Below are 12,477 nucleotides of genomic sequence, written 5' to 3'. Positions count from 1 at the left end.
AAGTATCCGTGCTGCTATATTATGTATCCGCCCGTTATTAAGTATCCACACTGCTATTAATTTAATAATTGATAACAACAACTTAATAATTTAAGTATCCGTCCGTTATTAATTAAAGTATCCGCGCTATTATATTATGTATCCGAAAAACACTAAAAAAAGGGATTTTTGGTAATTAATGAAAGAGTAGTGAAAGGAAGTAATTTCTTTCTTATAATTTGCCTAATTTTTACTTTTAAAAACCCTGCAATAGTCGTAACAGCATTGGGAAGGGCACTATTTTGGGCCACATAAAGCCCATTTGAATGGGCCTCTTAAATGTCCAATTGGTTGCCTTCATAAGTTGAGATATTTAGATTTTGAAAACAATTTTTTTCTTCTTTTTTATCTCAGCTCATTTTTAGGTGAAAATTGTTGTTGGGCAAAGGTGTGAAGCAAATTAATTGGATTAAATGTTCATTAAGGATTTTTGAGAATTAAAAATTAAGAGAAGAAAGAATAAATAAATAAATAAAAGGAAACTAAAAAAAATCTCACTAGTTTAGGTTTTAATAACCTCTCTTCCCTTTACTTATCATTACTATGAAACTTACCAGAATTTGGACTTCATGATACATGTATCTCAAATATGTTGAGTCAAAATCAGGTGTAATTTGTTCTAGATATATTGTATTCTAATGGATTCGCATGTATTTGACTCTCTCGCTCGCGTCTCCCCTTGTATCTGGCATCCTAAATATATATATATATATATATATATATATATAGTATCTAGTGTGGTTTGCATATATCTGAGATATATAGATTATCTCGCTCGCCTCTCTCCTTCTCTCGCTCACCTCTCTTCCTATTTTAGTGTATCTAGTAGCGAAAATACATGTATCTAGGTGTATCTGACTTGATATCTGATATGACATTATTAATTAATTAGACAATAGATAATTATTTTAAACTCTGGGGAGAATTAATAAATATGATAGGAATGTTTTTCTAATTAGGTAGTTTTTCCTAAACAAAAGCTCAAGGAACAAATATTGGGCTTTCATCTCAGTTCATTTTTGGTTTGGGCACAAACATTAAATTATTGGGCCTTTTGTTACTTAAGGTAATGGAATCCTTCGGGAAGAATCTTTTTACCTTCACGAGGTAGGGTAGGGTTCACTTGTCAGATTTCACTTAATATGTTATTGTTATTGTTGTTTGTAATACTGGAAAATATCCATTAGTTTGTAGTTAACATCGATGTATACTCCATATATAATAAGTAAACAACTGATTGTCCAAAGGGAAAAAGAAAAATAACATGCAATTCCTTATATAGTTTTAAGATAACTCATGTGTATTATCCGAACCATTTCGAATTTAATTAATACAACTAATATACTAGACAAAAGAAACATTTTATATTCAACAATTACAAAATATTTAGTGAAAAATTAATTCAATTTTTATGAAGGATCAATGTGATTTTTATCAATCAAGTCAAAAAGTTCATCACCAATCCCAAAACCAAGCATTCTTGCCATGTCTTTTGTCTTGAGCCTTGGCATTGGAATCTCATTTTGCTTCAACCAAGAATACACTACAAACACCTTATTCATCACAAACAATTCCAATGCCTCTGGATTAAATACAACTCCCATTTTCATACTCATCTGTCAAAACAAAGAAAAAAGTAAAAAAAATAAAATTGAATTTAAAAAAAAGGCTACATTTAGCTTAATTGGTCAAAAGTTCTTACGGTAAAAATTATTGTCATGTCATCAGAATGTCATGTGTAGAAAGTAATGGTAAAGTCAGACTTTGCACTAAGAGTAGATAGAATGTTAAGAAGTAAACACAAAGAAATATAATGTATATAGAAGGACCAAAAATAATGATCTATTTACATAAAGTTGCTTTCTGGCTAAGGGATGTCGATCGATTGACTTCCTTTTTAAAAAGGTAGCTCCTCTTCGGGTGGAAACTGTATCTTGAAAAAAATGCAAAATAAAATTATGTATAATAGACCTAATGTGGATAGTCTCATCCTAGGGACCTAACAACAAAGGGATGGAGCTAGGAGGCGCAAGGGGATTCGTCTAAAAATAACATTATATATACAAAATCAAGATAACTGAATCCTTTTGGCCTCTTCAATATATTTTGAATTATCGAAAAAAATTCTAATTCTTCCGCTATTCAGCGATAGTGTGAACTTAGTGCACTAGTTGCCCAACTTTGTTTGGTTTAATCAAGAATTCAATACTAACTATACAACAAATTCAAATACAGTAATTATATAAAAAATTCTTTACACTATCAACGTATATAAATTTAATTAAAAAATTATATACCTGATGGGGTACCAACATTGCTGCATAACGTGCAAGTTCTCCAGCTCTCCAATCCAATAAAATTGGCAACCATGGATAAGTAGCATCTAATCTAACAAACCATAGTCTTATATCTGGAAATTCTGATAATTCCCTAAGATCATATTTGTCTTCCCTTTTGTAATTTATTGTAAATCCAATTGTCCTTTCCATAAATTCTTTTGGCTTGGCTGTTACATTTTTTGCAACATTATTAAAATCATAGACAATGTTAATAACAATAAAATGAATTACTCTAAATAGTTGTTCATTCGACTGATTAAATTAATAATAGACAGCAGGTATATAACATATGTATATTTATGTATAAGCAATGTATATCAATTTATAAAAATAATCAGTAAATTTGTCCGGCTATTTATGTGAAGATCTGATAAGATTTTGTGTTAAATTATTTAATTAGATAAAGATGAAAAAAAGTTCAATAAAAAAATCATTAAGATTGCACTAGATATACTATTATTGTATTTTTCTCTACATATACCATGTTCAGTTTTTATTAGATCTCTCGTTTTAACGTTTAAAAAATTTTCCTTTAGAAAATTGATTAGTAGTCCTTAGAAATCGAATGAATTCGGTTTTATACATATACAATGAAAGTAATAAAAAAAAAGGAAAAAAATAGATTCATTTTTCTTTTACTATTTAAAAACCGTGTGAGATAAAGATTTCATTCACGATTTTGAATGTAAGAAAAAAAATATCCTTTTTTAGACTTGATTCTCACACTCTAGTTATTTTTCTTTGTTCACTTAAAAAAGTAACTGCTTCAGCTTTAACCACAACTAAGAAAGTAATAATTTAACACATTTTTTTTAAAAAAAATTAGTAATAAATTTTAACTTGTAATTATATGTTAATTATTATTTGAAAATTACTTAAAAATTACTATAGATTATAATAATAATTAAAATATCTAATAGGCATACATAAAGAAAAAATTGATTAATTCTCTAATTTTAATTATATAACATAAATTAAAACGAAGAAAATAATAATTAGTGAGATAGTTACCAGATAAGGGTGATGAAATTCCAGTGGCATTCTGAAATGGGGATAAATCAAGATGTTGAATGATGCCATTATCTATTACAACTTCATATCTACCTTCTGATGGTGGCATTGGTGGAGGTGCTACTTCTATATCTGTTAAAAAATCGGAGTTAAAATTTAAAGTTTATTATTATTGAATTTATACGCGTTACTCTAACTCCGCCCTAACTTAAGTGCTAAATAAAGTTAATAGTAACTCCGCCCTAACTTAAGTGTTAAATAAAGTTAAGTTTATTGTTGTGCATATTTAGTAGGAATTGAATCGACGAATTAACCAAGTATGAGCTAATCTTATCCTTTCAAAACAATAACATATGGATTATGGAGATTGATCAATTGGAACATGAAAACATGAAGAAATAAAAGAAATAGACTAGGAACGACATTTTATTATTTTAATGAAATGGGAAAATATCAAATAAGAGATACTTAACAGACAAATAAAATTATTTCATAGTTATATATTCAATAGGAATTGGACCGACGAATTAACCAATTATATATAAGTTAACGTTATCCATTCAGAATAATAACATATGGACATCATTCAATTGATTTTTTTTAAAGAGATAGATAAGAAACATCATTTGTTATGTCAATAACATCATAAGATAATGTATTTCAATAAACTTCGTAGCTTTTACTTAAACCTTATATCTATATTAGAAAATTTGTTAAATATTTAACTGCAAACTTAATAATGAATGAATGAATGACAAGATTCAAAACCTAAAAACTTCAAATTTCGACTTCGATATGTATGTAAAAATGAAAGTATAGAATGTGCTTACTTTCTTGGTCATCATAAAGGGAGAGGTCAAAATTTCCAGAAGGATTAAATGATACAAAGGTAGCAACTTGTCTCAAAGAAGAAGAAGGAAAAGTGAAAGAAATTGAATTGGATTTGTGTGAATTAATAATAAATGGAACCAAAGAAGGAATTGTTTGTTTAAGTGTAGAAGAAAGTGTGTGTAATGGTCTTGTTGAAGCCATGGATAAACAAGAAATGATTATTTGTTTTTTGGATAGTTGAAAATATAGTTGTTTGTTCTTTTTTATTTATCACCTTTTTATTCTAGCCTTGTGTTTAAAATTGCTTATATCCATATATTGGCTTATTATGGGCAAAATTGTAAATATTGTATGGGCTGGCTACTTTTTGGACCAATTTGAAAATAACCATTTTTAATGGGGAAATATTACATAATAGTATTGTGGATTTCAAACTTAAACAAGCGAAGAATTCAGGATTATTAATTATTGTAATTTTTTAAATTCATGACAGTGTTATGGATTTCTAATATAAAGAAAGAGAAACTTCATGATAATGTGAACCTAGTTTAGATAGAATAATAATACTAGAGTTATCATTCATTACTATGATAAGGTGAATAAGATTTCAATGCTTTAGGGACGGAATTAAAATTTTCAATAATATATATATTTATAAATTGAAAAATAACCTATTTATGCAATGTAATTTTTTGATGAAGCAGTGTAAAAAGGTGGCTCTGTCAATGCTCCAATGTAAAGCAGAGTTCTTGGGTTGGAGCGTAGGGAGCACTTCCTCTTTAGTAAGCCTTATAAGAGTGAATTCGAATTAGTTAGAACTTCAAAACAAGTATCGAACACATATAAGAAGAAACAAAAAAGAATATCTACAATAATAACAACAAATTCAGTATGATTCCACTAATAGAATTTAGAGAAGTTAGTGTGTACGTAAATTTTTATTCTTACCTTGTAAGGATAGAAAAATTGTTTTCGATAGAAATTTTTTACTACTAGAGCTAATATATATAGCCGATTGAAACTAAGAAAATGTCTTCCTAAGAAAATAAATGTACCCTAAGGCCGGCCATTTTAATTATATTTGGGGAGATAGGCTTAATTAAAAATGCCTCAAGTTATATATTTCCACAAGCTAATTAAGTTTCAATTAATATTTGTTCATTTAATCATTGGGTGTTTTGATCTTCATGTGATTCATTCATCTCCTTTACTAGGTAAGTGGAGTTTCTACTTTTTCTTTTCTATTTATTTATCCATTGTAATCTATGATCATTTGTTTTCTATACGTGTTTTATTTTTCCGATAAATTTCTCTCTGAAAATTGATTAGTATCTTTCTTCGCGCAAAGCTATAGTCTAACGACCTTCTATTGTGTTGCATAAATTGTTTTCGATGGTTTTTGAGATCTCCAATAGAATTTTTCATTGAAAAAATATGTGTTTCTAATAATATCCCATGTTAAAAGAGAATTTAAAAATAACATTATCTCATTAAATGATAAGGAGAATTAGGAAAAAGTCAAGGATTACTTGTGACCATGTCTAAAGATCTTCTTCTAATTATTAATTTGGCTATCACTAACATGGATTATATTCTACCAACAATATATCATGTTTATAATTAATTATTTATTTTATCAAAATGTATTTGCACCCAAATCTTTTTAAAATATGAGATTTATAATTTTAAAAGAATAACATATATAAATTATTTTTCATAACATGTAAATGTTACTGATGAAATAAAAATCTCTTACGCTAACGATTAAAATGTATACACTAATGATGAATTGTAATATATCGATTTAAACTAAGATAATACATTCCTCCTTAAATTTGATTATTATTTCTTAATTAGAGAAGTACCCTAGGGCCGGCATGTGGGATTAATTAAATTGGGGAAAATTTATATTATTTCCCACAAACTAAATTTGACATTGTTAAAAATAAAATAAAAGAATTCCTTTCATATGATTCAATATTATATTCTACTCCAATGGCAGGTAAGATGTAGGAATCATATTTTGGCCAGGTGTAAAATAATTTTAAAAAGATATAATGCATAGATAAGGGATTTTAATTTAATTTCAATGGATAGCGCTAAACATTCAAATTTTGAGAATGTATGAATACTTAGATATTTTAATTTGTCCTAGTTGTATATAGTGGATATTCAACGCTAATATGACAAATAAATTTTGAAAATGTCTTGATGATCATTTTGTAAGTTGAAGTGTTTATTTATCAGCGGAACCAAGTTTAAGTATCTATTTATGTATTATATCTATAGTTTTAAAAAGACATTATTATACATGGATAGACATCTTAAATTGGCCTCAATTGACAATTAAATACTCCAACTTTGAGAAAACATGCATATCTAGACATCTGATCAACTAGTGATCTCCATTGTGTCTCGTGGACACTCACGGACATTACACATAAATTTGGAGGTGTCTAGATTATTTTGTTAGTTGGAATGTTCAACTGAGATAATATTTCGAGATGAGTTGAGGTGTCTAGACGTGTATTTTCAAAATTGGAAGTGCTTAATTATCAGTTAAGATCAAATTAAGATGCCTAATTATCTATTATGCCTTTTTAAAAATATATTTAAGTATTTTTCGACTTTTTAAATTTGTCAAAAAGTGAGCACATTTAATCTTTTTGTCAAATATATTATGTTTTAAAAAGCCTGGTTTGTAAATTTAACAGATCAATTTGATAGAAACTCATTTTAGGAGGTGAACATTTTGCAGTTTGCTCTATTTTTTGCGCTATTTATGTTGTCTGATATAATTTTTTGACGTCTAATTTCTATTATTTTATATATTATGATGTCTGATATAATTTTTGATGTTGCATTTTTTTATATTCATTATTTACATTAGAATTTTCTCGTGTTTGAAAATAATAGGAGAAAATTGCAAAATTGAGGGATGGAGTTATATTTCAAGAGATAATATTTCCGGTAAATCCAATTTATATGTTTTCTAAATAATATTCATGTTTGAATGAAGATATTTCTTGATATTCACTTCAATATATTTTTTGTGTGTTAAAAGAATATGTACATATTATGCGTATGGACTAACACGAATTGTAACAGAATAATAATTAAGTAGAGTATTTTTCAATCCTTAATTTGATAAATTACATCAGGATTTCTTTTTATTTTTATTTTTATTTTTCATTATAAATTTTAGATTTGAACCCTGAATATAAATTTGTCTTACTTAATTGGGGTAGATTTTCTTTGGCATAATACCAAAAATAATAAATTGATTGACTTTAAAGGGGGAAACAATATTTATATGCTATGCGTACAACAAAATAACAAATGCAATACGCACATTTATAAATTAATCATGGCTAGTTGTTATTTATTTTTAGTTTAATTTTTATTGCTAAAATTAAATTATTTCATTTGATGTAAATACCCAATGTAGAAATCGCACTAACCTTTTAATCTTATGAATTTGAAAAATAATATCATTTTCATTTTTGGAGTGAAATAATGGATCCCCTTAAATATTAAATCATTGTCCAAAAATGAATTGATACTATATTTAATATCTATTATATTGTATCATTTTTGGAAATTGATTTAATATTAAATAATTTATGTACATAATATTCCAAAAATAATTTGATATATATTTGTTTGAACATAAATATTTTCAAAAATATTTGGGAAAAAACTTGGCAAATATTGTCTGACATACGCTTTGCCATTATTTGGCAAGTATATTTTTTTGCAAACAATCGAAATTTCTAAATACTAGAATAGTATTTCGACCAAATTCTATTATTTGGAAACTTTTAAAAATTTAAAAATTATCCCAAACTTTTATATTTTATAAAACATCCGTCATTTATAGTTTTGAACTGAATTTAGTTATGGTTTATTGTACAAATTATATATATATATGTGTTTTTTTTTTGTTTTTTTGTTTTTTTTTATTTTTTTAAAATAGTTTTTATCTGAGCTTGATCTCCGAAGTCACTTCCAATCACAGTAGTAATAATAATAGTATTTTTCTTCTTCAGATTCATATCAATTGTGTTTCTTGTCATCACTTTTCATGAAACATATTCATCATACAATGATAAATACAAACTTAGGGTTATAAATCATTTTTTTTTAAAAAAAAATTCAAATATTTCTCTCAAAATCTATGGCTGGTCAAACTTCAACCAAAAATAACTTGCCAAAGATATTCGAAAAACTATGGTCAAACGCCAGCTTAATATCTACTATATTGTATCCAAAGAATTTCTAATTTAATATTAAATCAATGTCCGAAAATCAATTCAATATTATATATTACCTTATTTTATATTAAATTAATGTCAAAAAATGAATTATTTCATTTAATTTCTTGGATTTGCTTTTAAAACATTAATTGTGTAGATAAGGAAATATTTTTAAATCTTGAAGTATTATTAGTAGATACTTTTTTTATTTTTGGGTAAGCTTATTAGTAGATACTTACTCCAATCAAGTTTGGATTATACTTAAACTTATTAACTAATTTGACCATATATTCAAATTTTGTCTTTTAATTGGTTCTTTGTACCACATTGTTTGTAACTCCTAATATCTAAATTTTGTTAACTTATATAAAGGTCTATTGGTTCTTAATATAAAGTTTTATTTCTTTCAAGAAGTTAGCATGGGTATATCAGTCTAGAACTTCTTACCCAGGTAACCATTTATCCCATGCCTTTTTATTTTCATTTTTGCTCTTTTACTTCTTAAAATTTTATGTTTGTTAAATAGTTTTTCATGTTTATCCTTTCTTTTCTATAGATTGCTAAAATCATGACTATTATCGGTCGATCGATCAATCGATCCAATCGAATTTAATGGATAACTAGTCAAAAATCGAACAAAAAGGATTTTAAAAAGATAACTAGGTAAAAATCGAACAAAAAGGATTTTAGAGGATAACTAATAAAAAATCAAATGAAAAGGATGGTATAAAAGGTTGTTTGGTATAAAAGATCGATTTTAATGAAAAGGGTGCGTGGAGCGAAAACGTCTGGATAGATAAAAAAAAATTGATCAATTCGATCTATGAAAATCGGTGGACTAGGTTGATTAGTTAATTGACGAGAAAAAAATGATAAAATGTTGTGTTTCAGTGAGTTTAAAGGTTCAATTGCTAATGTCTTAACTATAAGGATTCAACTGACAAACAGAGACAAATACAAAGGTCTTCTAGGTCATTCTGTCTTTAAAAAATCGTGTAATTTTTTTAATTCATATTTTTCTTGACTTGGTTATTATAGTTAAATGTCTTTATAGAATGATCTGATTGTATTAGTAATATAGATAGACAAATGTGTGAACTTCAAAAAACCGTTCAAATTTTTTATTTCACATTTTTCTTTTTAACTTTATTGTTATAATTAAATGTTTTTATAAAAAATGACAACTACATAAACATCTCACAATATATATAGATTGTATAGTTGGTTCGTGCAAATATTTTATTTCACGTTTATCTTGGCATTACAACACATCAACATGAAGTCCAACAACAACTAAATTAAATAAAAAAATAACATTAATATTCTCCTATTAATTATTTATATTAATTATCTATAACCTTTTCTTATATCCTTTTTATTTTCAGTCTCTTGAAGAACAACAACAAAAAAATTGTTTCATCATGGAGGAAAAAAGAGTAGGAATTATTGGAGGTGGAATTAGTGGTCTTTTAGCATGCAAATATACATTAGAAAAAGGTTTAATTCCTATAGTTTTTGAAGCTTCAAATGCAATTGGTGGTGTTTGGACACAAACAATTGAATCAACAAGGCTACAAAGTCCAAAAAGGACATTTGAATTTACTGATTTTCCATGGCCTAAAAGTGTTAGAGGAAGGTATCCTCATAACAAAGAAGTTTTGAAGTATGTTGAAGATTATGCAAAGCATTTTGGGTTAATGGGATATATTCAATTGAATACTAAAGTTATTGGGATTAATTATGTTGGAGTTAGTGGTTATGATATGGATTCTTGGGAGTTTTGGAGTGGAAATGGAAATGCATTTGGCTCTGAGGGGAAATGGCAAATCTTGGTGCAACATGAGGACTTCACCACTCAGGTACGATCAGATTTACTGTTTACTTTTTTGTAATTGGTGTACATAAAATTATTATATAATATTAATTTACATGGTTATATATATTATACATGTATTATATATCTGTCGGTTATTTTTAATATAATATAAGAATTTCACCATTCAGATATGATCAGATTCGCTATTTACTTTTTCCGTAATTGGTGTAAATAGATTGTTATATAATAATTTAGTAGAACATAAAGACTTCACCATTCAGGTATGATCAGATTCAATGTATATTTTTTTCTAATTGATATACAAAGGTTATTATAGTTGTCACCATTCCCATCACCTAGCCCCATTTATAACCACACTAAGGTAAGTTTATCATTACCTCTACTTACTTCCACAATCATCGTCACAATCAACCAACATTACCATCAATTACAACCTCAACCAACACACACAACCATTACGATCAGTCATTACCATCATGAATACCATACAAAAAATATTTTTCTAACAACTTTAATATTTAAAAGTGTATTATATGGTATAGAATATTAATGAACAAGAGCTTTAACACATTTAATCAGTTACTATCAGTATATAAAAATTAAACTTTTTTTCTGTTGTAATCGTTTCAGGAATATGAAGTCGAGTTTTTGATTCTATGCATTGGAAGGTATAGTGGTTTAGCAAATATGCCGGAGTTTCCTCTTGGTGAAGGACCGGACATTTTCGCCGGAAAAGTGATACATTCTATGGATTTCTCAGCCATGGATAATGAAAGTGCTAGAGAACTTATTAAAGGGAAGAGAGTTGCGGTTATTGGTTCTCAAAAATCAGCTATAGATATAGCGGCTGAATGCGCGAATGTTAATGGTAAGAAATAACGTAACTTTATTTGATGATAACATTTAAGTTATGTATACTGATAATATGAATAAATTTTAATGTGGTTGTATGTTTTATGACTTAGGTCCTGAAATTCCTTGTACATTGGTACAAAGAACAATACCATGGGCACTCCCTAGTGGATGTTTTTGGTGGGGAGCTACTCTTGGAAATTTATATGGTAGTCGATTTTCAGAGCTCTTGGTTCACAAGCCTGGCCAAAACATTATATATAGTGTGGTGGCCTCTCTACTTGCTCCTATGGTAAAGTTTCTTGAAATCCATACATTGAAGAAAAAATAAAAACCAAAAATATTACTACTTTAATGTTGTATTTTATTTTATGTGTCTTAATTTGATTTGATAAGAAATTTAAGAAAATAAGAATTTTTTTTTATGTAATGTGATGTATCTTAAACTAAAGATATTTATAATGTTTGAAAATGTCTTTATATTTTGTGGTTTTTAACTTGTCATATAGAACACTAATTGGAATAAAAAAATATTTTTTTGTCTCAATTTATGTTATATATTTTTCTTTTTAGTATTTATCCAAAAAAAAATAGAATTTTTTACAATCACACAAATATCTATGAATTTTATTAGATCACAAGTTTTTTTTTTCTTAAATAAAAAAAAGCTTTCTTCCAAAGGGTAAATACTTATTCAAATCGAGTATTTACTTCAAACCAATCAAATACCATGGTTAAGTGATTAATCAATAACAATTGTGTATATTTCAACACATGTGTCATACATCCATTAGTTTGATGTGTAGATAGACATTATCAGGTGTATAACATAAATTGAAACAAAGAAAATAATTATTCATTTGTATGATATTATTTGCTTTATTGAACAATATATAATTATTTATTTCAGAGATGGGGTTTCTCAAAATTTGTGGAGAGTTATATTACATGGAAGTTACCATTGAAGAAATACAACATGGTACCAAAACAAAGCTTTCTTCAAGACATGTCTTCTTGCAAGTCCTTTTTATTGCCTGATAATTTCTATGGAAAAGTTGAAGAAGGAAGCATTGTTCTAAAGAAAATACAACATTTTTCCTTCATCAAACAAGGCTTAATTCTTGATGGAGAAGTTGGTAAGCCAATAAAAGCTGACCTTGTTATCTTTGCTACTGGATATAAAGGTCAAGAAAAATTGAAGAATATGTTTTCCTCAAAAAAGTTTCAAAATCACATAGTAGGATCACCAAACTCAATTATTCCTCTTTACAGGTACACATTACTTCTAGTACTATCTCTTGTCTTTTCGTAG

General features: G+C 27.1%; 2 protein-coding genes across 2 annotated transcripts; one reads left to right on the top strand and one right to left on the bottom strand.

The window, feature by feature from the left end:
* Window positions 1-1,294: 1,294 nt before the first annotated feature.
* LOC102595808 (protein CHLORORESPIRATORY REDUCTION 6, chloroplastic) lies at window positions 1,295-4,454 on the bottom strand. Its single transcript, XM_006359482.2, has 4 exons — window positions 4,220-4,454; window positions 3,390-3,521; window positions 2,337-2,545; window positions 1,295-1,655 (listed from the first exon to the last, which is right to left on the bottom strand). The coding sequence occupies exons 1-4, from the start codon at window positions 4,419-4,421 to the stop codon at window positions 1,449-1,451; spliced, it is 750 nt and encodes a 249-aa protein (XP_006359544.1). The 5' UTR covers window positions 4,422-4,454; the 3' UTR covers window positions 1,295-1,448.
* A 5,443-nt stretch (window positions 4,455-9,897) lies between these two features.
* Window positions 9,898-12,477, top strand: LOC107063039 (probable flavin-containing monooxygenase 1). The gene is made up of 4 exons (XM_015314437.1): window positions 9,898-10,335; window positions 10,944-11,181; window positions 11,279-11,457; window positions 12,076-12,477. Exons 1-4 carry the CDS (start codon window positions 9,898-9,900, stop codon window positions 12,475-12,477), a joined length of 1,257 nt encoding a protein of 418 aa, XP_015169923.1.

This window comes from Solanum tuberosum, unplaced genomic scaffold (assembly GCF_000226075.1).
Source record: "Solanum tuberosum cultivar DM 1-3 516 R44 unplaced genomic scaffold, SolTub_3.0 scf00300, whole genome shotgun sequence".
In the NCBI taxonomy this organism is placed as follows: domain Eukaryota; kingdom Viridiplantae; phylum Streptophyta; class Magnoliopsida; order Solanales; family Solanaceae; genus Solanum; species Solanum tuberosum.
The sequence above is the reverse complement of the archived record's forward strand: the minus strand, read 5'-3'. Positions and strand labels throughout refer to the sequence as shown.

Excerpts from the sequence above, each read along its gene's own strand:
- LOC102595808 (XM_006359482.2), bottom strand. The coding sequence starts at position 4,421 with ATGGCTTCAACAAGACCATTACACACACTTTCTTCTACACTTAAACAA. Across the intron at positions 3,522-4,219 it reads CCTTTATGATGACCAAGAAA|ATATAGAAGTAGCACCTCCA; the intron begins GTAAGCACATTC and ends ATTTTTTAACAG. Across the intron at positions 2,546-3,389 it reads AATTTCATCACCCTTATCTG|CCAAGCCAAAAGAATTTATG; the intron begins GTAACTATCTCA and ends AAAATGTAACAG.
- LOC107063039 (XM_015314437.1), top strand. The coding sequence starts at position 9,898 with ATGGAGGAAAAAAGAGTAGGAATTATTGGAGGTGGAATTAGTGGTCTT. Across the intron at positions 10,336-10,943 it reads ATGAGGACTTCACCACTCAG|GAATATGAAGTCGAGTTTTT; the intron begins GTACGATCAGAT and ends TAATCGTTTCAG. Across the intron at positions 11,182-11,278 it reads TGAATGCGCGAATGTTAATG|GTCCTGAAATTCCTTGTACA; the intron begins GTAAGAAATAAC and ends TTTATGACTTAG.